This window comes from Vidua macroura, chromosome 20 (genome assembly GCF_024509145.1).
Source record: "Vidua macroura isolate BioBank_ID:100142 chromosome 20, ASM2450914v1, whole genome shotgun sequence".
Taxonomy (NCBI): Eukaryota; Metazoa; Chordata; class Aves; order Passeriformes; family Viduidae; genus Vidua; species Vidua macroura.
Window position 1 is genome coordinate 10,932,196 of NC_071590.1, and position 24,135 is coordinate 10,956,330.

Sequence of the window (24,135 nt, forward strand, 5' to 3'; positions counted from 1 at the left end):
GTACCCAGAGGTTGGGATTTTTGTAGTGCAAAGCATTTTAATCTTTCAGATTATAAATATTGCAATGCCAATTTAAAATGTACTATGATTTCAAATCAAATTGTAGGAAGTTTAAATGGCTGTGGAACAAAGCAACATAATTTCCTCCTATCCCCTCTCCCTGGCTTCCGCAGTTACAGCAGATTATCTGATGTATTTAAATGCTGGTTGGGGATCCCCTGCCTCCTTCCCAGAAGGTCGCCTATTTGAAATGCAGAAGGTGTTTTGGTTATTTTAATTTTTTTATTTACCTTCTCAATTTAGATTTGTGATTTTGGATTGGCCAGGGTGGAAGAGTTAGACGAATCCCGGCACATGACTCAGGAAGTTGTCACTCAGTATTACCGCGCTCCGGAGATCCTGATGGGCAGCCGGCACTACAGCAATGCCATCGACATCTGGTCTGTTGGCTGCATCTTTGCAGAGTTGCTTGGGAGAAGGATATTGTTCCAGGCACAGAGTCCCATCCAGCAGGTATCCACCCTCAGCTCTCCCTGCCAGCGTTCTGCTGCCCCTGCTCCTGGAGGCACTCCTGCACCTCAGGGAGCCAGGCAGGGGCTGGAGCGTGTCCAGAGAAGGCAACGGAGCTGGGAAGAGGCTGGAGAACTGAGGGAGAGCTGGGAAAGGGCTCAGCCTGGAGAAGAGGAGCCTCAGGGGGGACCTTGTGGCTCTGCACAGCTCCTGACAGGAGGGGACAGCCGGGGGGTCGGGCTGTGCTGCCAGGGAACAGGGACAGGATGTTGACTGCTGTAGCTGGGGAATGTGCTGCTCCAGTGGGAGCATCCCCGTGTCCGAGTGTCTGAGCTGTGTCCTGTGTGCTCTGTGCAGCTGGATCTGATCACAGACCTGCTGGGCACGCCGTCGCTGGAGGCGATGAGGACGGCTTGTGAAGGCGCCAAGGCACACATACTCAGGGGTCCTCATAAACAGGTACTGCCAGGGCTGGCTGCAGCCCCCAGCCCCGCCAGGCAGGGCTCCCCCTGGGCAGGGCAAGGCTTTCCATCCTCATTGAATTCCCGTGGGCTGTTGGTTAAAAATGCCCGGCTTGGATGTTTGTGTGTGCCTGGGAACGGGGCTGAGGTGAGCACAGGGGGTTGTGGTGCTTGGGGTGGGGGTTGATGTGTGCTCAGTCCACCTGCTGTGGAGACAAGGGGGCTTTTCACTAGTCAGGGACATTTCTGCCTTGGGGGGACTGTTGGACTTGATGACCCAGGTGACAGTCTTCCTTTCTGAGGCAGCAGTGTTTTGATACCTACTTTGAATGAAGATGTTAAATGTAACTGTTAGTACTGGCAAGAGACGTAAATTAAAATTGACAGTATAATTCAGAAAGCCCTGGAGGGCTGCTGCACTGTCAGGGTCAGGAGTATTCGAGGTGGAATTCACCCACTGCCCAGAGCCAAGGGCAGAACCTCCAGCACCCCACGCCCAGAGCTCAGACCCAAACTGCTCAGGAAGGCCCAACAAGAGGCTGAAAGCTGAGATACAGCATTCAACACAAGTGGAGTAAAAAGTTAGCTTTGGAAAAAACAGCAAACCAAAGGAAAAATGCAGGATGGAGTCATTGTGCTGACTGGGCAATAAAAAGGGCAAATGCAATGTAGTGTTAACAGATACAAAGAAATGCTTGTGCAGGCATCTCCAGTGCAGGGATAAGGCTCTGTGGCCCTCCAATAGGGTAATTTTTATGATTGCTAACAAAATTAACAAAATTATTGGCCTGTACTTGCTCCAGTAGTTAAGTTTGCATCATTATTTTCTGCATGTTGAAGTAATTTCTCACGTCTGCTCACTACAATAATAGTTACCATAGAAATGAGCATTGCATGTATATTCTGCTTTATTATTGACATGTGGGAGTTCTGCCTCCCTGGCACTTTGGATCCACTACATAAAGTTGTCGCTGTTCCATTTCATGACAAGATTTTTTAATTTGAGCATTAATAACAGGAGGATTTCCTTCAGATTTTCTCTACTGGTTTTAAGTCCAGTACATTTTTCTGCTATCATGTGCTAGAAGAGTTGTGACTCCTGAACCCAGTGTCTTATGACCCACAGGATGGTGGGAATCCTAAAAAGCAAGTGAGGTGAAATGGTATAAAGAGTTTCCACTACAGATTTAATGTCCTGTAGCCACAAAGTCGTAAGAAATGCACTCTAAGAGTTAGCTCTGTGTGTGTTGGGGAAAACAATGTTCATTCTCCCTGGAGTGCCATGGGAGTTGGTGTGCTCATTGCACCTTGGAGACAGGGGATATAGAGCATCCAGGTGATTAATGATATTTTTGTTTTCAACTTGAAGCACACTTCATGTTTGAGTGCAAATTCCTGGCTTTTCATAATCTGAAATGGAGCTTTTGCTGGTTGTAAATGGTTAAATGTTACTGGTTTCCTAATTAGACTAATAGGGAGAGAAGCCCAAGTTAGAAGCAGGCGATTGCTTTGTCACACCAACTATTTTTACTCGCCGTAGGTGAGCGCAGTGGGAGAGAGGGGTGAGGCATTTTGCTGCTCTGTGTAAAAATAGATTAATGCGAGAAGTTTCTGATTAAAACCCCCTCTACCCCACTGTGTGCTGGCAAAATGGGTATTTACATCCTCTGTAGACTTTGTCGGTTTGGTATTTAAAAGTTCAAGTGAATGGTGTCCCTGGCAGCCCCAGGGTGAGCGAGCTGTCCCTGTCCCTGCTGAGCCCCTGCCCAGAGGAAAACGTGTGGAGTCCATCCCCTGCCTGCTGGAATCCCTCTGCTGTGGGAGAGCAGTACCAACCACTGCAGCTTTATATTCCATAGGCTGCCCTGAGAAACCAAGGCTGGGAAGTGCTCAGGGCTCTGTGAGGCACTTCAGGGTTAACTTCGACTGAAGTCACTGTGGAGGTGTAATTCTTATTTATACTGGGGAAATTTACAGCAGCCCTGACATCCAGTACAGTCCTTCTGTCACTGTCAGTCAGCTGTGGATTGTCTGGGCTAGGAAAAGCAAAGTAATCCATAATTTGGGAGGGATTGAGATTAAAAAATGAACTACTGGAAATGATGGAGTTAATCAAACCCTGGAGCAGCTACTGCTGGGAGTGGTGTCTGTAGAGAAAAATACATAAAGAAAAGCAATTTTTTCTAGGGATTACATCTGAACTAAGGAGAACAGTGATCAGTTGGATCTTTATTACAGTTGCTGGGTTTTGTAATGGTGATTATTGTCATGCTGGAAAGTGTTAGGTGCCACTTGTCCCCTTTAACAAGGAGTTTGTCCTTGCTGACTGTGGAATAGCGCGTGCGGGAGCAGGGTTTTCCTGCTGATGGATCTGACAGGACACTCTGTGCTTCTCTTCCTCCCATTCCCCCTACAGCCATCCCTTCCTGTCCTATATACACTCTCCAGTCAAGCTACACATGAAGCAGTTCATCTCCTTTGCAGGATGTTGGTCTTTGATCCAGTAAGTAGGACTGAAAATCACCTCTAATGCTTCTGGTTTGAACAGTTTCTGTTGTCTGGTGCTCAAATGAGTGTTCTAAGCCAAAGGACTGCTTTAGCTGGTTTCCTTCTGCATGGCACTGCAGTACTTTTGGTCCATGAGAAAAGTAAAAATATTGTATAATTGGCCAATCAGTTCCCCCTGGAATGGGGGTTTCACGTTTCAAACAAGTGGTCCTGGGAAGGAAGCTCTGGCAGTGGGAAGGATGAGGCTGTGCATGACTCATGCTCTTTTCCGAGCTGGGTGTAGGTAGCAGAACATCAGCTACTTTGATGCAGTTCTAATTAGGGACACGGGGGTGTTCCTGGTCTTGCAACACACAAAAAATTCCTCCTGCATCCCCAATCACAGAGCAGGATCATTTTTCCACTGAGCATCTGTTTTTCCTAATAAAAATGTGCTGCTGTGGATTTTGGATTTTGTTTCTTGGGACATTGTAGAGAATTGTCACAAGAAAATATGATATTGGAATTGATAAATTTAATTATTTCATTTCCACAGAACCACAGAACCCCCCCCCCAGTATTTAAAATGTAAAACAGAGTGACTGCAGTGCAAAGGAGGAGGCTGGGGGTTGATGAAGCATTTAGAAGCACTGCCTTTGGAGTGTATTTTTTTAAAACCTTAAGATTGCTTTACTGAACAGACCCATGGAAATGTTAAACCATAACTTCCACATTAAAAATAAAAATTCCTTTCTGACTCCCTCAACACTTAGAATGCTGTTTTTCCCAGCTTGTTTTGATTTATTGCAGGAGTCATAATTGTAAGGTTATCTGGAGAAAAAAGCCGTTGAAAGGCATGTTCCTAGGAGCTGTGTGATCAGTGGTGGCTGCGGGAGGTCGCTGCCACCCAGGCTGGTTTGTGAGCCTCAGCTCCCCTCTAGTGGCAGCTCCTTTCACACCAGTATGGGATTATTAAACACTGAGATTAATGGATGAGTAGTTGCAGTGGCTCTGAGCATACCCTCACTGCTGCTCTCTCCCCTTTCCGTGTGTTCCCAGTCCAAAAGGATATCTGCTAAGGATGCCTTAGCTCACCCCTACCTGGACGAGGGCCGGTTGCGGTACCACACCTGTATGTGCAAATGTTGTTTCTCCACTTCGACTGGCAGAGTTTATACCAGTGATTTTGAACCCATCACTAATCCCAAATTCGATGACACTTTTGAGAAGAACCTCAGTTCTGTCCGGCAGGTTAAAGGTGAGCAGGAGTTAACCTTGCATGTGCAGTTGTCCCCCTGCTCTGCCCTGCAGCAGGGGGACGTGGGACCGAGTTGGGATGGAGTTGGGATTTGTGCTCTGGATCCACACAGTGACCCCGGTGCTGGTTTCTTTTAGGTAATTTTCCTAATTTTCCACAGTAGACACTGGAAATAATTTCTTTTCACCAAAAGAACAGAATTTAAGTGTTCTGAGATAAGGCAGTGGCACAAGCATGAGCTGACCTGCAGAAGTCTGTGGGTTTCAAACCTCACCAGCACCCATCCCTGGTGCCCTGTTCCTCATCCTTTTGCTGAAGGATGGCGCTGGGGAAGGGGAAGTCATGTGTGGCCTTTGGGGCTGTGAGGTGTGACCTCCACAGCTGTCCTGCAGCCTGGAGCTGAAGCTGAGCAGTCAGATTTAGGGAAGCTGGAGCTCTTTTATCCTCACTAAAATGTACTCTCCTTAAGGGAAGTTCTGTTTCCCTCCAGTTGACATTGCATTTAATTGAAGCCAGAAGTGTTAATGCTGTGTTGTTTTGTATTTTTCTCCTATGTACAGAAATAATTCATCAGTTCATTTTGGAACAGCAGAAAGGAAACAGAGTGCCTCTCTGCATCAACCCTCAGTCTGCTGCTTTTAAGAGCTTTATTAGGTAACTGTATGTAATCACATCTGATATTAATTCCCAATTATTAGAAGTACAGAATTCAGACATCCAGAATGTTTTAGGTTTTCAGTTCCTGAGAGTAGGAAGGGCCCATATATAAAACCCTTGTGAACTGTATTGATGAATTCTTCTCGAATTTAAGTAAAAAGTGCAAAAGTTTCAAGTAATGTTTTTGTGCAAAAGAACAGAAGTCGGGCTGAAACTGGAACTGGGAAGGTTGGCAAGCTGAGTTTTGGTTGTGGAGCAGCACGGTGAAGGCGTTGGAAGGAGGGGCTGAGGGGTGAACGTGTGCAGATTCAGGAATGTTTGCTGCGGGTGCTGGTGGCTGTTGCCGGGCTCGGGCTGGGTTTGGGGGTGTCGCTGTCCGGGGGTGTGTGGTCCCCCTGAGCAGTGAGGCTGTGGCCCTGAGCCCTGCAGTGAGCTGTCTGTCTGTCTGTCTGTCTGTCCCTGTGCAGCTCCACGGTCGCCCAGCCCTCCGAGATGCCGCCGTCGCCGCTGGTGTGGGAGTGACCGGAGCGCCCCGTACTACTGAAGATGAAATGTAGCTTTCCACTGGAGTCTGGGATTTGCAATTCTGGAGGTTAATCATGCTTGTACTGTAATTTTACTAATGAAGTTTTAAATTAACAACCACTACTTGTACAATATGAATAATACTTAGAAATGTACTAGACTTTTAATCTTGTAAAGTGGTTGTGCTTTTAGAAGAAAATATTTTACCCAGAGTTGCACGTGTTTTATGAATTCTAGTGCAGCTGTGATGGCTCAGCTCAGAACAAACAGAATTGAACCAAATTCGGGGAGGTTTTTTCTTTTTTTTTTTCCTTTTTTTTCCTTTTTTTTTTATTGAAGTGAGATTGTACAAACAGATAGACGTACATTTTGATATTGAGCCATTCCTGAAGATTTTGGGTTTTCTAAAACTAAGGAATACAGAAAACTTGACTGCGACCAATCATGAAGTCCCTGTGGGGGCTGTGGCCATGGGAAGTGGCCACGTCCCCTGATGCCCAACCCTATAAATAGCTTCTCACTAGAGCTGTGATGGTGATGTGTGCTGTTCTAAAATCAAATGTTGTGAGTAGAGAGAATGAGTTTGTGACTAGGAGAGACTAAACTTCTGTTTCCTTACCCAGTATAAATATATATATATATTTAATCTATTTTTATTAGAAGTTTTTCTGCTCTTTCTTACATAAAACCCCCCAGCATGCATCTTCTATGTGTGTAAATAATTCCATTTATGGGCTAATTTCAGAGATCCCTGACATCATTGCTGTATAGAGAGAAACTAGCTTGCACATTTTAGGTCTGTGAAATTTTGTGAGAACTTTTTCCTGCACTGGACAGTTGAGAGAAAAAAAAAAAAGAAAAGGACAAAAAAAAGCACATAGGGAATTCTGTTAATTGTGTTCGTGTCTTTAGGCAGAGCTGTGGAAGTCTTGAAATGTCACAGTAGTAAATAACTTTTATTACTTTTTGGCTAATTCTTTTTCTGTTGGAACACTGAATTCTGTGCATATGTATATATGAACACAAATTGAAGGCCTCTACCTCCTGGAGTATACAACTTGGTTTGTTTACCTCCACATGATTTTTTTTTTTTTTTAAGTTTAGTGTGGAGACTTGAAACTTGAATGTCCCTTCCAACTTTTGTATTTAAAACAAGACTAGAAAATTGAAGACTGTTTTTCACCTGTACAAAGGAATACTAAAAGGTGGTCTTAAAATTTGAGCCTTGGTCTGGAGAGAAACCATGGTGTTTGTTATGGACAATTAACTGTTAAAGTTATTGTAAGTTATCTGTATTTAGCAGAGTATTTTCAACAAGAGTGATCTGAGCTGGAATTGGAGACTATTAGTAAGTTATGTTTGGAAGTTTTAACTTCAATGAAGTAATTATTTGCTGTGAAAGAGACAAACATTGAATAACTGAACAAAGATGGTGCAATATCTTTGTTTTTTATGAGGCTCCTGAGAATAAAACCAACTGAAGCATTTCAATTCACTTGAATGAGAAACGTGTTTAATTATCGAGCCCCAGAAGACACTGGTATGAAAGGTAAAATCTCAGAGGTTGGTCAGTTAATGTGGCACACTTGCTGGTCACTTTGTAAAATGTAGATTTGGAGTACAGTGGTGAAAACATTAAATGTGACATTTGAAAACGCCGTGGTGGCGTCATTCTTTCCTGCCTGCTTCCCCCGGGCTGCTCTTGGTGACGTTTCCCCTTCTCCTCTCGTGCGGGTCCCGCAGCCGCGGCTGGGGCCGGGGGCCGGGGGCGGTTCTGGGCCCCCGCTGAGGAGCGGCGGAGCCGAGCCCTGCCCGCGGGCCGGGCTGTAACGGGAGCGGGCAGCGCCGGAGCTCGGCAGCCACGCGTGCGGGAAGAAACGGCTGGGCCGAGGTGCGGGAGCGCGGGGGACAAGAGCCGGGCTGGGGGGGGCGCGGCTGCCGGCACCGCCCCGGGGAGAGAACGGGGAGAGAACGGGGAGAGAACGAGGAAAGAACGGGGAGAGAACGGGGAAAGGGGAAAAGAACGGGGAGAGAACGGGAAAAGAACGGGGAAAGTACAGGGAAAGGAGGAAAGAACGGGGAAAGGGGGAGAGAACGGGAAAAGAACGGGGAAAGGAGGAAAGAACGGGGAAAGGAGGAAAGAACGGGGAAAGGGGGAGAGAACAGGAAAAGAACGGGGAAAGGAGGAAAGGAAGGGGAAAGGGGGAGAGAACGGGGAAAGAACGGGGAAAGGAGGTAAGAACAGGGAACAGGGAAGAGAACGGGAAAAGAACGGGGAAAGGAGGAAAGGAAGGGGAAAGAACGGGGAAGAGAACGGGGAAAGAACGGGGAAATTAGGAAAGAACGCGGAAAGGGTCGGGGCGGGGCCAGGGCAGGGTGTGGCCGGGGCGGGGCCAGGGCAGGGTGTGGCCGGGGCGGGGCCAGGGCAGGGTGTGGCCGGGGGCGGGGCCAGCGCCGCGGGACGTGGCCGGCGCCGGGCGCGGCGGGGGCGGGGCCAGCGCGGGGGGCGGGGCCGGGCGCGGCGATGGCGGCGGCTCCGCGCTGGCGGGAGCGGCTCTTCGCCCTCTATTTCCTCTCGCACATCCCGATCACGGCGCTCATCGACCTCCAGCCGCTGCTGCCCGCCGGGATCGCGCCGCGGGCCGTGAGTGGGGCCGGGGGTCGGGCCGGGGCTCGTTCCGCGAATGCGTGCGGGGCATCCGCCGGTCTGGTGGGGCCGGGGGCGGCCTTCGCCGAGCCCCGTGTGTGGAGACGTCGCGGGGGGAGAGAAACTGCAGCGAGCGCGTGAAAGAGCGCCCGGGAGCGAAGCGGTGCTGGTGCCCACGGGATGAGTCACAGCCGGGTCATTCATTGGGGAGGAGCGGGAGCGGGAGCGGGAGCGGGAGCGGGAACGGGAGCGGGAACGGGAGCGGGACGCTTCACCCGCGCGTCCGGCGCTGCGGCCGGTGCTGCTGCCGGAGGCTGTGACGGGGACGTGGCGGCCGCTCCGTGTCCCCGTCCCACGGAGGGCCCCGGGAACTGCTCCCCCCGGGAGTGGGCGGTGGGGGTGTTCCTCTGCCCAGAGCGGGCTGTGGGTGTTTCACGCGTGCCCAAGGACATCCTTTCCGAGGGAATGGCCTCGCTGTCCCGCTGCCGCCCTCGGCACCGGCCCTGCGGCTGCGGCAGCGCGGGGCCGCCGCCACGTGCCCCGGACGTGGCTCCTGCGGCCCCGGGCATTCTCCGATACCGAGTTTTCCTCAAATTCCTGCCAAAAATGCAACAGGGAGCTGTTCCCGCTGCAGGAGCAGGCATGCCAGCGCCCGAACTTATTCGTAAAAATCTCTGGTTTGCTGGGTTTTGAGCAAAATCATGGAAGACAATAAACATCATAAAATCAATTAAAATAACACTTGGATGGCAGGTAATTAGTTCAGCCCTCATCGTCAGGGTGGGCTGTCACCTCCTGTTTGAGCTTTACAGCTGGTGATTTGGTTTTTGCCATCAGGACTGCCTGTAGGATTACTCCAGTATAGGAACCATTTCCAATTAATAGTTAACCAGCAGATCTCAATGCATATCTCTGTGTTCAAAGTCCAACGTAAAGCCATGCTGCAGTTTACATTTCTGTCGGAAAATAATTGCAACTGGCTGAGCCCAAATCCTGGTGCTGAGCTGTTCCCCTGCAGCAGCCCCGGGAAGGAGCCCCCGGCCCCACTCCAGGACCAGGGGCTCACACCCTGGTGCCTTCGTCCCATGGAGAACCACGAGCTTTGCCCTGCTGTGGTGGATGCTCAAGGACTGACTGTTGTTTTGGGTTTTTTCAGCTGACAGACCTGTTGCAGCAGTATGCAACTGCCTTCAGGGACCCCATGATGCTGCAGCCCCCCGAGTGGTTCAAGGCGTTCATCTACTGCGAAGCCTTTCTCCAGCTGCCCTTCTTCCCCATCGCTGCCTACGCCTTCCTGAAAGGTAGGGGGGAAGCCACAGTGACTGAGGGCATGTCCTGGGGGCATTTTTGCAGGACAGCTGCTGCTGTGCAGCAGAGAACGTTTCTGTATCATGATTAGGGGGGTTGAGGGAGGTGCTGCGGAGGGCTGGGCTGCTGGGGCCCAGGTGTTCTGCCTGAGAAAGCAGCATGGAATAAAGTTTGTCAGAAACAAAACCTTATAACTACAGGCCCTTGTCAGGTGCAGCCATTTGTGTAAGCACCATCAGCATTTGACATCTGGCTAATTTCCAGGGCAGCTAAAGGTCTGGGTCAAGCCTGTGTACTCATTTTGTTACTTTAGAACTTTCAGGATCACCCCTTTGTTCTAAATTGCCATTGGGGAGAGAAATTTCCTTGGTTCCTACTAGTACTGAGTGTTTTTTCTGCTCCCTATTCAATCTGAGTGATGGCTTACCCTGGCAGAGAGGCAGCAGTCAGTGTTCTGTCACAAGCCTTGGAATTCTGGTCGTTTCAAAATACTTAAATATTGTTTCCTTTTTGCTTCTGTACAGGTGGCTGCAGATGGATCAGGACTCCTGCCATTATCTACTCCACCCACGTGGCCACCACTCTGTTTGCCATCCTGGCCCACATCCTGTTCCACGACTTCTCCAAGTCGGAGCACGCGGGCCCGCAGACGCTGCGCGAGCGCCTCGTGCTGCTCTCCATCTACCTGCCGTACCTGCTGATCCCACTGCTGCTCCTGTTCACCATGCTCTGCAACCCCCACTACAAACACGTGGAGAAGAGGAAAAGGAAGTAGCTGGCTCTGGAAGTCGAACACACCACGCCTGTGCTGCATTTGGTTCCGACCCTACGCTGGCAGCGTCCTCTGGGACAAACGTCTCCCTCGTGTTGGCTGCAGCGGCTCTTCCCAGAGCACTGGCTGCTGCAAGGAAAAATGGAATTGGAGTGCAGAGCCCTGCTTCGACCACACACAGCTCTGGCCGGGGCCTGGGGTCGGGTCTGTGCAAGGCCTCTCTCCCAGGAAAATGGTCTTTTAACCCTTTGATGTGTAACTCTGTGAGGGGACACACACACTCACACACTGCAGCTGATACTGTTCTTCCAAGGTCCCTTTTCCCAAGATGACTGTTTGGAAACCACTCAAGTAGGAAATCTGTCTTCCAAGCACATATTCTGAAGAATCCCCAACCCATTACACAGATTTGCAAAGCTGTTCTTTTGAAGCATTTCAAATCATATCATGATTCTTAACTTCCTCGCCCCTTCCTTTAAAATTTCCACCGCCTTTGCTCTGCTTCATTTTGATTAATTATAAATGTCTGATCAATGATAAATGTGCCAAAATCTGGATTCATGAATGCTTAAAATTACCCTTGACAACCAGGAGTACTGCCTAGAGGATTCTGAAGTCCTTCGGGAATTGTAACCAAGGAGTTGGAAATTTCTTTCTTCCCTAAAATCATTTCTGGTATGGAAATAAAGAACTAAACGCATTAAACTGCATTCATTCTTCTTCAGGGAATGGCTGAAGGAACTTACGGTGACCACGAGATGGTGGAGAGTTCAGAGAGTAAATCCATGCATAAGTTACAACTACAGATAGAAGTTCTGTGGTTGGGGTTGGTTTTCACCTGGAGCCTGGTGAGGTGACGGGCCCCGTGAAGCTGCTCAGGCACTGCTGGCACATCTTATTCACTGTCTAAAGTTGAATCCTTCCCCAGGCTTTGGAAAGGGCAGCATTTCCATACTGAAGTGCTACAGACGTACACAAAATGCATCTATTTGCACTTCCAACGCGAGGCTCGAGTTCACACTTGTGTTTGTAGTTTATATATAGTTTGTGCACTCCTGGTGTCACTGACACTTGGAGTGGTTTCCCTCATCAGTCTGGTGTTCCATCCTAATGCCCATAAAAGAATTCAGCTCTCATATTACGACAGTCCTGAATGGACATTCCTCAGGAACAGTTCAAAGTTCTTAATTCTCGTGTAGTTTCTGCTTTTTTGTATCTGTAATTGGTCCATTCTGGAAATCATACATTTCTGTCTTTCTTTTATAGTTCTGTAGAAAAAGTAACATAAGTGAATATAGATCCAGTACTGCTGCTTGTATGTAAACCTCTACACTGAAAAATAACAGGAGGAGCAACTAATTCTGGTACAGCCAGACAGCCTGAGAAGAATAATTTATTTTCTGATTTCTATGAAAGAGCTGTAGACTTCAAAAAGCGACAAAACAAAGCACCAGTAGCATTAATTCAACTGTAATTTGAATTAGAACTACTGACTATACAAAACTGGTATAAAATCAAAGGCCAGAACAGTCTGTGCAGCTGTGAGCTGTCAGCCCTCCTTATTGCCACGGTACACTCAAAGCGAGGTACAGCCCCTCCATTGTACAAACCACCTGCACTCCTGCTCAGTGGAAATTGCATATTTCTGAAATTCTCGAGATTCTGGAATGGTCAAGTTTCCATGTGGGTAGGTTTTTATCCTAAAATCCTCTATTTCTGGAAGATGAACTGGTCAATGAATTCGTTCTGGTCCGCTTCGATTTTGCAGAGAGTCTCGTACTCGACCCGGTACCTGTGAGACAGAACAGAGGCTCAGGACCCCCCTGTGTGAGGTGGGTCAGGGCAGCCCCCGGGAGCTGGGAGGGCAGCTGGGCTACCTGTGTGAGGAGCTGGGCTACCTGTGTGAGTCCCCTGTAAGCAGCAGCTGCCTGAGTCACACAGAGCAGCTCTCTGCCAGCCAGGCACGAGGCTGTTGCAGGGGTCCGAGTTCTGCACTGCCCGTGCTGCCTCTGTTCAGCCCTGAAGTCCTCAGGGAAGGCCAGGACACGCCTTTGATGCAGGTGGGGCTGTCTGAACCAGCCAAGGGTCCCACAGCACAGCAGCAGTCAGCCCTGTGTCCACCCTGAGCCTTCCCAGCCTGCACAACACCCCAGAGCACTGAACACAGAACTCACCTTTCCAGCTGCATCTTTTTCTCAGCTATCAAAGCCTGGAGCTGCTGCTCCTGAGCCTCCCTCTGCTTTGCGATCGACTTCAGCAGGTTCCGTGCCCCGATGGCCTGGCAGGACAGGGCAGGCATGTGTGGAGGGGTTTTGGTTAACTCCTTTAGCCCCTTTCCCTCCCAGCAGGCTGGCTGTGAGGCATTCCAGCCATGCCAGCAGTAAGGGAGGGAGCACCCCTGTGCTCCTCAGGGGTTGCTGGGGCTGGGGCTGGGCAGGGTGAGGCCTCTGGGGCTTCCCCCAAACTCCGGGAACAAAGTCAGTGACTCCTCTGGGCACACACACTGGGCACGGGCCCTACAGCCAGGCTCAGGCTACCAGAGGCCTCTCCTGCCTCTGGAGGACAAGTTCTACCAAGATGATTAAAAAGCACACGTTCTGTTTCTGTGCAGAAATACAGACAAGCAGGGAGAGCAGGACTGGTACATGTGTGAGTAATGTGATGCTGTCGTAAGTGTCATGAATTCATTATTATTGATTAATATTATCATTAATATCAATTTAAAAGGCCCGGTTAATCCCATGGGAGTGCCAGCAGGATGCTGACAGAGAATCGTTGCTTCTGCTGTAAGGGGAGGGAGGGATTAGAGAGGCCCCACACAGGACAGCGCACACGAGAAGCGAGGAATTTACTGCACCGTACCTTCATCTTCTCACTTTCTGCAGCTTTGGCCAGTTGGTCAACGAGCTCAACCAAGCTGCCCACTATTTTCTGAAATTCTGCTGTTTCTGTAAAGAAAAATACCGTCAAGTGATACCCAGAACTTCCCTAAATAGATCTAATGCTCCTGCTTTGTCGTATAGTTTTTAGGTGTACGTTTAGAGTTTACAGTAAACAGGCACGTTTTAAGATTCGGGCGGAATGAGAAGGAAGGGCCGAGAGAAGGCCGGAGGTGTCCGGGAGCCGCCCGGGGCCCGCGGCACTCACTGTCCACGAAGGCCCGGCACTCCTCGCGGAGCTGCGCCGTCTGCGCCGCCACCTCGGGCTCCAGCACCCGCAGCTTGTTCAGCTCGTCAAAGTGCAGCCCCGCCGCGCCCAGCGCCGCCTGCGCCATCGCCGGGGCAGCGAGCCGGGCCGGGCCGGGCCGGGCCGGGCCGGGCGAACGGGGCTTGGGCCGGCACTGCCGGGCTCGGGCACTGCCGGGCTCGGGCTCCTCCGGCACGCCCGGCCCCGCCTCCGCCAGCGCTGCGCCCGCCGGGAGCCGGGGAAACTCTTCCGGGCCGGCGGTTCCCGGGGCGGGCCGGGCGCTGGCCGGGCCGGGGCTGAGGGGCGGCCGCGGGTGAGTGAGAGAGGCCGGGCGCTGTGCGGGGCCGGGCCGGGCCGGGCCGCCTCTGTTCGCCTCCCCGGTGGCCGGGGCGGACGGAGCCTGTCCCGGGCCGTGCCGCCGTTCCCGGGGGGCTCGGGCGGAGCGGGGCCGCGGCCCGGGCCGTGCCCGCCGGGCAGCCGGGGCAGGGCCCGCGGGCCGCTCGCTGTGACCCGCGCGGGGCCGGGCCCGGTGCGCGGCGGGGCGGGTTCCCGTTCTCCCCCGGTACGCTCGGGTTCCCGTCCTCCCCCGGTACGCTCGGGCTCCCGTTCTCCCCCGGTACCCTCGGGTTCCCGTTCTCCCCCGGTACGCTCGGGTTCCCGTTCTCCTCCGGTACGCTCGGGTTCCCGTTCTCCCCCGGCTCCCCCGGCTCCCCCCGAGCCGTTCGGGCCGCTGCTTTTCCCGGCGCTGCCCAGCCGGGGCGGGTCCCGTTGCGGGGCCATTGTTCCCCAGCCCGTCCTGCCTCCCACGCCGGGCAGGAAGGCACGGGGAGGGATGTGGGCAGCTTTCGGTGGTGTCAAAAGGGGTAATTGAAGATCTCGTGGCTGTTTACAGCAGAGGCCTCGCAGCTCCTCGGTGACCACTTACAGGAGTTGTGCTGGCTCCTGCCTGCGCTGGCTGGGCAGGGGGTTTAGCTTCTTTGCTCGTCTTTAGCTTCGTTCTTCGGTCAGAGCAGTGAGAAAGTGCCCGGAGGGACGGAACTGACCGCGAACTCTTCTGAGGAGCTTGGTGGGACAGACTGAATTCCTGTCTCCTCAAAGGCTCGGTCTGGCTGCTGTTGCAAACATGCCACAGTTCTAAAAAGGGGGTTTGGAGGGTTTAAAGCAAGGCAGGACATCAGTGACAAACAGTGGTGTACGTGATGGGGAGTCTTGTTTATTTTCTTTTCAAATTAGAACTATGTTCACTGTTTGGGGCTCCAGGATGGATGCAGGAGAGTTTTGAATGAAAGGAGTTACCAGAAAATAGAACCTTGTGATTCATCTTTTTGGTGTTGAGGCATTTGAAGAGACATTTGTGTCTCCAGTTTAAAGTCAAACCAACGTCAACAAACCCCGCTCAGGGGGATGCACATGCACCCCAGCTGAAGGAGCAGCAAGAAGCTCTTCCAGGGCATTTCAGCTGGGCTCAAAGAGAGTTGGGTTCTTTTGGGAAGCTGAGGGGGAGCTGAATTCCAGCAGCGTTTGAGCCGGGCCCTCTGTGCTGCGTGGTGTTTGCAGTGCTGGCTGAAGATACAGTAGCAGGAAATCGGGAGAGTTTCACGTGCCTCAGAGGTGTGATGCATCAATTGTCTGAAAAACGGCTGAGTCGAGTTTTGTCAGGATGCGTGTAGTTGTGTCCTTAGGAAGTGTCTCTTCCGCAGAGCGACATCCCTGTCTGTGTGTGGAGTGGCCGTGGGGTGCCGTGCTGACCGTGCTGAGCCCTGACCCTTCACTGTGCTGAGCCCTCGCCGTGCTGGCCACTCGCTGTCCTGAGCCCTGACCCTTCACCGTGCTGAGCCCTCGCTGTGCTGAGCTCTCACTGTGCTGACCCCGACCTCTTGCTGTGCTGGCCACTCGCCGTGCTGACCCCGAGGTGATGCCGGCCCCTGCCCCGCCGTCCTGGCCCGCTGAGGCGTGACCGCGGCACCACGGCGGGGCCGGCCCGGCCCACGCGCTGCAGGGTGGTCATCTACCTCCAGAAGGACAAGGACATGTCGGGGGACACGTGCCTGGGCAGCGCCCTGTGCCCGGCCGCGGGCCACAAGCCCAAGGCCGGCGGGCTGAAGGGCGGCAGCCTGGGGAACAAGTACGTGCGGCTCAACGTCGGCGGCTCCCTGTACTACACCACGGTGCAGGTGCTCACCAGGCACGACACCATGCTCAAGGCCATGTTCAGCGGCAGGATGGAGGTGCTCACCGACAAGGAAGGTAAGGGTATGGCTTTCTCTGCTGACAATTTTGTAAAACAGCGGGGGTTTGGCAGTGGTTTTACTCTAAGGATGTAGAGAATGATATATGCCAAAAATAACTGGGAACATTAGGAAGCCAAGTCCTCCTGTTGGTGCTAGCAATCCTTTGGCTTTATAGAAATACTTGGTTTTGTTACTCAAATGAACTGGGGAAGGTCTGGTCCTCTTTCTTGCCCTCACAGCTGGTGAGCAGGTTGGTGGTGGTGTTGTAAAGACTGAACAGACAGTCTGTGGGTTGTCATTTCTGTCACATTGAGCAGTGGCATTATTCAAACCATGCATGTAAGGAGGGACGTGCAGTTTTCAGCTTTGAGGCTCAGAATAGCCTGCCTTGCTTTGTTAAAAAATCTTTTTTCCCCCTTTTCCGGAGCAGCGTATTTCCGTCGTGGCTCATTGTGCCACGGCAGCGTTTAGGGATCAGTCAGGCAGTGTGTCACCTCCAGCTGGGCACAGGATATTTTAAATCCCTGATACATTATAAAGGGCAGAACAGGCATTTTGTGTAAGAGCCTCAGCCTGGATGGAAAACAAGAGTCATGTTCTGATAGCTCCAGCTGGAGAGTCCAACAGGGATTTAGCTTACTTTCCTAGGTTGTTTTCTGTACCTAGATTCCAAAATAACACTTTTTTCCTGCCTTCCACGTTATGGGAAAGGGTTTGGCACCGTACTAAGCCTTGTGTGTGCCTGCATCCTACACTGCTATTGTTTGGCAGCAATCAGACATCCTGTTTCCTTAAGGAATGTGACTTCAGGGATTTTTGTAAAATTGCAAGAATTTCTCCATTTGCTACTGTTTCCTCTGCTTCATCCCCTGTGTGCTTCCTCCTGATCTCTCTGTCCTGTTCTTTGCTCCTGTGGGGGGGCTAGAACAACTTTACCCCCCCACACTAGGTTTTCTGGGCTGATCTGCCTTTTATCATCTTCAGAACATTTCTCTCTTTTTACCTCCAAACAGCAGCAGCAGTTGTGTTTGGAGAATTGCCAAATCCTCCTTGTTAGGCCACAGAACTTACCCAGATCTACTTGTTGCAATCATCGGTGAATTCTCTCTTCTAGTCCTTCCTTGGCTCAGAAGTTTCTGACTGCCCAGCCTCACAGTGTAGCACTGCAGTTGGGTTCCTGCAGCAATCTCAGTGCATTGTGCTGGAAGCTGAATGTTTTTCGCTTGGAGCTTTGCTTTTGGGGTGCTGGAAAGCAGTGGGAACATTTGGGCAATACTGAAGGGGCTCCACTGTCAGGCTCTGTTCTGGAACCAACTTCAGTTTGCTCAGAGGCAGTAGGGACTTCCACTGGGTGAAACGGGAGAAGTGTCCTGAGCAGTATCAGGAAACCTCAGTGTTGTTTAACCTCTCCAGGGAGCTTTTTCTAGCCTCTAGTGTTGAGGTGACTGAAAGGTGTTGGTCATTTTTCAGGCTGGATCCTTATAGACCGTTGTGGGAAGCACTTCGGAACAATTTTAAATTATCTCAGAGATGACACGATTGCACTTCCAAAACACAGGCAGGAGATCAAAGCGTTGATGGCAGAAGCCAAATACTATCTCATCCAGGGCTTAGTGGACATGTGCCAAGCAGCCCTGCAGGTAAGAACAGAAGTATCCTCTGAAGTGTTTCGTGGGCGTTTTGCTTATAAAATTTACTTAAGACAACCTGAGAGGTTATTTCATGGCCTTAGAGATGGCACCAAGTCTGAGGTGTACAAGGCATTTTTAAAATACAGTTTAGTAAGTAGGTGGTGAGGGATCTGGGGACATGGCCTGTCCTGGCCACACTTGGGTTTTGCTCTGTGTCCCCGAGGGCTGGCTCATGTTGGTGACATCCTGTTCTGCCAAGGGTTCAGTTCACAGTGGCTGATGCTCTTCTGTGCAGTGGTTTGAGTTGATTAAAACTACTGCAGACTCCTTCTATCCTTTTCTTCAAGAAAGGATGGAATATTAAACCCACTTAAACCAAGTATGACTAGACCTTGTCCTCACTATAGCTGAGGACATCCATTTGCATCTCAGTATTTCAATTACTGCTGCCTTCCGGGGATAAGAAATCTCTGCTGTGATTCTGGGTTCAGATCAAGGTAAGCTGTGTGGTTACTGTAGCAACCCAGCTCTTTTCCTGTGCATCACAGTGTTTGGGAACATGGCTGGAGGGGCTGAAGGAGGCAGCAGCAGCAATGTCAGCTTTAGCATTCCCCTCTTATTTCCTCTCTTTCTTCTTTCATTAAAACAGGACAAGAAAGACTTGTATGAACCTGTCTGCAGCATCCCTATTATCACGTCTCCGAAAGAAGAGGAGAGACTGATAGAGTCATCAATGAAAGTAACTGCTCTTATCAACTGTGGATTTATGCTAAATGTATTGAAACATGGAACTTACCTTTTCTTCTTTTCTCTCACTCCCAACAGCCTGTTGTTAAACTGCTGTATAATAGAAGCAACAATAAATACTCCTACACCAGGTATGTCCCTTCTTTTCCCCCTCACTTCAGTGGGAAAGTTGCTTTTTGACTATGGGAGTGGACGATGATGATGATCTAACTTCACTTCTTTTGGTTTGTTTTGGGTTTTGACAGCTGTATCTTGCTTTGAAAAGTAATTAGGGTCCTACATTGCATGTCTGTCAATAAAAATTATTTTTTAAAATAATGTGTTCATGCTGGCAGTGTGTCTGTGGTGTGCAGGATGCAGAGCACATGGCCCTTCCAGCACACACCAACTCTAGACTTCTGCTGTCGTCAAGCCAGAGAACTTCAGTGAAGTGGGGTTTGATCATCTCGAGCGTGGATCGTTGATGTAATGGTTTGGGACATTGTGCTGTCCTTATCAATTGTGTGAGTTGACCTCTAAAGGCTGGTGTGTTTGCTCATGGGGTCAGAGCAGTGTATTTGTATCTGAAATGGGCTATTACCCCTCTTTTCTTGGCAGCATGCGGCAGTGAGTCACTACCTATTTGTATTCTGCAGTTGGATCAGTGCTGAAAGCTGGCGGAACAGGCAGAGATGGCTGCATGAAAAGCCCTGTTCCTGCTTTTGTTGCTGTGTTTCAGTAACTCTGATGACAACTTGCTGAAGAACATCGAGCTGTTTGACAAGCTGTCCCTGCGGTTCAACGGCCGAGTGCTGTTCATCAAGGACGTGATCGGGGACGAGATCTGCTGCTGGTCCTTCTACGGGCAGGGCCGCAAGCTGGCCGAGGTCTGCTGCACCTCCATCGTCTACGCCACGGAGAAGAAGCAAACCAAGGTAATGGAGCTTCACCTGCCCGTGCTACGGGTTAGAAACGGTCATGATTAGCCTCAGGACTCCGCAGAGTTTCTCTAACTTCAGGAGTTAACTTTGAATTTGCAGTGGTGCAGCTGAGGTTACCAGGGTCCAGTGCTAAGAATCAGAGATACTGTGTTCCCTTCTAGAGCAATCTAAAAGATCAGGTGAGGGACATGACCTGATGGTGGGAGTAACCCTCCACCAGAAATTTTTTACTCTTTATAGTGTGTGGGTCTGTGGCTCAGTACCTTTTCACGTGTGGGTGTGTGTTCCAGTTGTTATCCTGGATGGATGAGGAACAGGACGTGTGCTGCCTTTTGTAGGTTGAGTTCCCCGAGGCACGAATTTATGAGGAAACACTAAACGTGTTGCTGTACGAGACGCCCCGAGTCCCGGATAACTCGCTGCTGGAGGCCACGAGCCGCAGCCGGAGCCAGGCCTCGCACAGCGAGGACGACGAGGGCTTCGAGCTGCGCGACCGCGTGCGCCGCATCCACGTCAAGAGGTACAGCACCTACGACGACCGCCAGCTCGGCCACTAGCTGTGCTGTGTCCTCCAGCAGGGCTGCTCCAGCTCGCGGCCTCGTCCTTGGCCAGGAGGGAGGGATCCCCTGGACATCGAGCTTCACCTCGGCCCCCTGGAAAAGCAAACGGGGATTTGTGTGCCCAAAGCAGCACTAAAGGCCAAGGGCTTGGAGAACTGAGGTGTGAGTCGCGCACCTTGTGCTTCACCTGCAGGCTGGCCCCTCTTCCTGCTGGGGAGGGGGCTGTGGGACGCTGGTTCTCAGTTTGTGGTTGCTCTTTCCTCTCTAACGATTTGCCAGTTTCGCCCTTGCCGTGAGCAGCACTGCTCTTCCTGAGTGAGGTGGGGTGGTTTGAAAAGCTCTTTCCAGATGGCTCCCTTTTCAGGGCCTTGTACAGTGGAACTTGCAGTTATTAAATCAAGATACTGAAGAGAGAACTTGAATGTGGCTGCTCTTGGCAGACCCTACACGGGATAACCCCCAGGAGAAACGTTTGGCTGGCCAGTCAGCTGCTCCTGTGCTCTCCCACCCCTGTCCCCAGAACACCTGCAAAGGTTTGTGTTCCAGGATAGTGTCTTTAAAACTCATTGATTCCAAGGCAAGCCCTTCCAAAGTGGTAAGAATCAAGTCATCAGCCTCTCCATGTGAAAAATGAAAATCTCTGAAAATGTAAATGTGTAGGTAATGACTTGTCCTGGGAGAGGGGGAAATGGGTAATGGTGGGGGAAGAAACCTGAAGTAAGCAAACTTGAGCAGATTGTGGCACTGTTGCCCTGGTTGAGGCTTGTCACTGTGAAATCCTGTTTATGTAAACAAGGGCGGTCTGGGGAATTTGTTTTACATTCTTTTCCTCCTGTGGCCTAAAAGTACTATTTAATGTTAAATTTCTCAATTAGTGGGGAATAATTGCAGTGGCTGGAGAAGTACAGGCTAAGCAGTGTTTTCTAAGGCTAGAACAGTTCTGTGTCCTGAATCCCTTCTAGAGTGTAGAAGTTGAAGAAGAAAAACAGCTGTGAAAATATTCTAGCATGGAACTGTGAGAGACTTTGGGCACAGGAGAGAGGTGGCTTATAGTGGGTTTTAAACTGAAATAATCACTTTTATTACAAGTGCTTGGCTGGGTGCTGATTGTACAGGGCACTTCAGGAGGTGGGAGTAAAATTGGAAAATTGAAAATTTAGAAATTTCTGGAAATTTTCTGGAAACAGTTTCAAGTTTAGTATGAAAAGCCATTGTCGACATTTTCTTGTATGTTTTAGCTCTAAGTAGCAGTTTTGCCATTGTCATGGTTATTCCTGCTGGGAGCCAGGGATATTTTGGATATATTCCACAGCTGCCTTTGTGTTCCCATATCATACTTGGTCATGAAGTTCCAGATTCCACAATGATTAGTCCTGAACTGCTTTGACCAGTGCCAAATCTACCTGTAAGATTTAAAGAAAATTACTGCAGAAGCCTGACAAGAAAATAATCCCAACTTAATGCAGGGAGTTCATAAGGAAAATTGAGATGTCGATGGTTTGGGAGTAATAGAAACAGCAGGGGGAACAAAAAATTATTTGCACCCATTTAGGTTTTTGAAAATTAAAATGTTGTGGGTTAGTAAGAAAACACTAACAGACTTTTAGGATTTTCTTGCCTCTACACCTGGCAGGATTCACTTCATTATCCTCACATTCAGGAAGCAGCATTGCACAGGGATGCACCTGCCTCCTTGTGAAAGGCCTCTTGAAATCTCTAATAATCCTAACGTCTTTTCTATTTCTTTCTGTAAGTTTTTGTTTTCCAGCTGGTTATTCTGTTGTGCCCAGGAAAATACAGCTGTTGAGATTTAGTTTCAACAAAGATTTTTGTGGTATTTCTCTAATTCTGCTAGAGTGTGATGTGGATTTTTAGTTTTTTCCCTCCACTGATGCTATTTAATTAGAAGGCACAAGCAGAGGCTGCAGTGATGGGGTCTTTGTGCTGCATTTAATAGCTTCAAGTTATTATCTTGTGCTTTTTCTGTCTTGTAACAAAGGCTGATGCCATTTAAAAAACATGTGGCACTTCTGTTTCTTGGCAAATGATTTATATTTTTTTTTCTTGTTACTATCATAGTGAATGTTAACAGAGTAAGTAAGTGATGCTGATAGCCTTGCAAAACTGCGTTTAAATGAAATTATAAGCAGAAAAATGTCATATTTGCTTTTATTTTTTCTGGGGAGGACCAGTGTGGGAAGGAGTGTGTGAAAGATGTCAGATCAGTGTGCTACTCCAGAGGCTTTCTGTACTCGCAGGATTCATTAACAAAATGGATCCAGCTTGTGAATTGTTACACTGTAAGAAGCAAAGAAAAGCCTGTGTTTTGGATTAGTTTTCATTTCCCTATTTCCCACAGCCAACAAGTAGTATTAATTTCTGATTTGAATTTAGTTTAATTAACCTGGGAAGGAAACAGTTTTGAGAACCATCTGGGTTGTGAGAATCTTTTACCAAGTGCAAAGGATCTTCTTGGTGTTTGTGGAATGTGAGTATCAGTAAGAACTGTCAGCAGTTATGCACATGTTTAAAAGACGTGCAGATATCCTTTTCATTTCCCTGTAGTTTCTCCTGTTTGTCTGGAGCTGCTCCAGCACAGGGTGTCACTGAATCTCCCTTGCCCCAAAATCATGCCCTGGTCCAGTCTCTGTCCCACCAGGTTCTGATCATTTCGAGTACTGGAGTTGAGATGTAACACATGCTTTGTATTCTCACCTTAATCAGTCTTTACATCATTGGAGGCTGTTAATTATTGTGACAGGAATGTTCTAGACATTCTAGAACATGAGTTTACAGCCAGTGTAGTGCAGAAGCAGCAGTGAGCAGGATGATGCAGTCTAAAGGCAACATTGGTGGGTTTGCAGTGAGCTCTCCAAGGATCTCTGCTCAGATTAAGCTCAAATTAAGCACAGATTAAGACAATACAGGTTTCTAATTATATGTGTTTGTCTGCAAGTTGTACTGGCTTCCAGCCAGACCATCACCAGTGGGTGCATTAATGGTGTACCCGGCAATTTGGGGCAGCCTTTGGGAGAAGAAAGAGCCTTCTTGCCCCACTTGTGGGGTGTGAATTGTAACTACATTAGCTGTCATTCTTACAGGACTCGCCGTCTCCTTCACTCCTAATTTTGGTCAAACCCTTGTGCAGTCAGGCAGGCGGAGGGAGTGCATGGGAGCCTTTCGGTGCCCAGCCCCGTGCCCGGGGCGTTTCCCAAAGCAGCCCCTGCGGGGAGGGAGGCTCGCTGTGCGGCGTGGCTGCTGGGAAGGAGCTCCCGCTGGGCAGCAGTGTCGGAGGAGAGAGCTCTGCAGGGCTCGGCCCGGCCGCCGCCCAGCGCCCAGACACAGTCCCTGCTTAACCTTCACCTTGCCATGCTGGTTTTTGAACGGGAGACGTTTGTCCTGCTGCAACCTTCCGCTCCGGTGTCGTTTATCTTGTGCACTTCTTGTTAAAATAGAAAATAAGTGATGGACAGGGAGGGTGCTGGAGGGGCCGTGCTGTCACCGAGAGCTGCGTTTGAATGGGCATTGCTTACTGTGGGCTTGGCTTCATTTTGTTCTTCTCGAGGTTTGTCATTTTCAGACAGAATTCTCTCCGGGCAGTACTGGAGATACACCTGAACTGGGTGGGTCTGCCCAGCAGCCCCTGCCTTACACAGCGGGGTTGTGTTCTGTGACAATCCGTGGCATTCGGTCCTCACAGCCTCCAGCCTTCCCCCGTGCTGTGGGACAGCTCAGGTGTGCCTGGAGTCCTGTTCCAGCTCCTCAGGTGTGCCTGGAGTCCTGTTCCAGCTCCATCCTCCCCCAGGGACAGACGGCAGGCTCTGTTTTCTGCATGTGTGAGACTTCTCCTCATCCAATGGAACGGTAGTGAGACCCTTCCCTACCTCACAGGGTGGCTGACACTTAATTTGTTTAACAAGAGTAAAGGATTCTTTTGGATTTCTATGATATTTTATATCCAGAGGATTACAAATATGATTGCTGATCTTGTTTAAACTGATATTCTGGGATCAAGTTATTTTCTTAGAGATTCAGTCTTTGTTTTATTTTCATGTCTAACTTTAAGGGTCAGTTTTACAGACAAAGTACCTAGTTAATACAGTAATTAATCAATTCTCTTATCTGTTGATGAAAGTGTTTTGCAAGTGCATTAAAAGGAAATCGAACACTAATTTTTAATAAAGTGCTATATTTTGTCTTCTGTGATTTTTCTCCAACATTTTATTGGTAGTGTG

General features: G+C 49.8%; 4 protein-coding genes across 7 annotated transcripts in view; 3 read left to right on the forward strand and 1 right to left on the reverse strand.

The window, feature by feature from the left end:
* The window catches only part of NLK (nemo like kinase), a 37,863-nt gene extending 30,307 nt beyond the window's left edge, over window positions 1–7,556 (forward strand). For all 4 annotated transcript variants that reach the window (XM_053995272.1, XM_053995271.1, XM_053995270.1 and 1 more), the window contains 6 exons: window positions 304–513; window positions 868–969; window positions 3,388–3,474; window positions 4,518–4,716; window positions 5,277–5,370; window positions 5,841–7,556. In XM_053995272.1, the coding sequence (XP_053851247.1) occupies window positions 304–513; window positions 868–969; window positions 3,388–3,474; window positions 4,518–4,716; window positions 5,277–5,370; window positions 5,841–5,895 (747 nt within the window). In that variant the 3' untranslated portion in view covers window positions 5,896–7,556. The remainder of the gene's footprint in view (window positions 1–303; window positions 514–867; window positions 970–3,387; window positions 3,475–4,517; window positions 4,717–5,276; window positions 5,371–5,840) is intronic.
* An 848-nt stretch (window positions 7,557–8,404) lies between these two features.
* On the forward strand, window positions 8,405–11,330 carry TMEM97 (transmembrane protein 97). The gene is made up of 3 exons (XM_053995384.1): window positions 8,405–8,542; window positions 9,702–9,846; window positions 10,378–11,330. Exons 1-3 carry the CDS (start codon window positions 8,423–8,425, stop codon window positions 10,626–10,628), a joined length of 516 nt encoding a protein of 171 aa, XP_053851359.1. The 5' UTR covers window positions 8,405–8,422; the 3' UTR covers window positions 10,629–11,330.
* Window positions 11,331–11,984: 654 nt separating this feature from the next.
* On the reverse strand, window positions 11,985–13,958 carry IFT20 (intraflagellar transport 20). The gene is made up of 4 exons (XM_053995385.1): window positions 13,773–13,958; window positions 13,488–13,573; window positions 12,800–12,903; window positions 11,985–12,417 (listed from the first exon to the last, which is right to left on the reverse strand). The coding sequence occupies exons 1-4, from the start codon at window positions 13,897–13,899 to the stop codon at window positions 12,336–12,338; spliced, it is 399 nt and encodes a 132-aa protein (XP_053851360.1). The 5' UTR covers window positions 13,900–13,958; the 3' UTR covers window positions 11,985–12,335.
* A 116-nt stretch (window positions 13,959–14,074) lies between these two features.
* Window positions 14,075–24,106, forward strand: TNFAIP1 (TNF alpha induced protein 1). The gene is made up of 7 exons (XM_053995383.1): window positions 14,075–14,124; window positions 15,512–16,058; window positions 17,513–17,682; window positions 18,323–18,412; window positions 18,499–18,551; window positions 19,139–19,334; window positions 19,679–24,106. Exons 2-7 carry the CDS (start codon window positions 15,842–15,844, stop codon window positions 19,895–19,897), a joined length of 945 nt encoding a protein of 314 aa, XP_053851358.1. The 5' UTR covers window positions 14,075–14,124; window positions 15,512–15,841; the 3' UTR covers window positions 19,898–24,106.
* The last annotated feature ends 29 nt before the right edge of the window (window positions 24,107–24,135 follow it).

Coding starts and splice junctions, on each gene's coding strand:
- TMEM97 (XM_053995384.1), top strand. CDS start 8,423: ATGGCGGCGGCTCCGCGCTGGCGGGAGCGGCTCTTCGCCCTCTATTTC. Junction 8,543..9,701: donor CCGGGATCGCGCCGCGGGCC/GTGAGTGGGGCC, acceptor GGGTTTTTTCAG/CTGACAGACCTGTTGCAGCA. Junction 9,847..10,377: donor TGCCTACGCCTTCCTGAAAG/GTAGGGGGGAAG, acceptor GCTTCTGTACAG/GTGGCTGCAGATGGATCAGG.
- IFT20 (XM_053995385.1), bottom strand. CDS start 13,899: ATGGCGCAGGCGGCGCTGGGCGCGGCGGGGCTGCACTTTGACGAGCTG. Junction 13,574..13,772: donor GTGCCGGGCCTTCGTGGACA/GTGAGTGCCGCG, acceptor TTTTCTTTACAG/AAACAGCAGAATTTCAGAAA. Junction 12,904..13,487: donor CAGAAAGTGAGAAGATGAAG/GTACGGTGCAGT, acceptor CTGTCCTGCCAG/GCCATCGGGGCACGGAACCT.
- TNFAIP1 (XM_053995383.1), top strand. CDS start 15,842: ATGTCGGGGGACACGTGCCTGGGCAGCGCCCTGTGCCCGGCCGCGGGC. Junction 17,683..18,322: donor TGTGCCAAGCAGCCCTGCAG/GTAAGAACAGAA, acceptor TCATTAAAACAG/GACAAGAAAGACTTGTATGA. Junction 19,335..19,678: donor CGGAGAAGAAGCAAACCAAG/GTAATGGAGCTT, acceptor TGCCTTTTGTAG/GTTGAGTTCCCCGAGGCACG.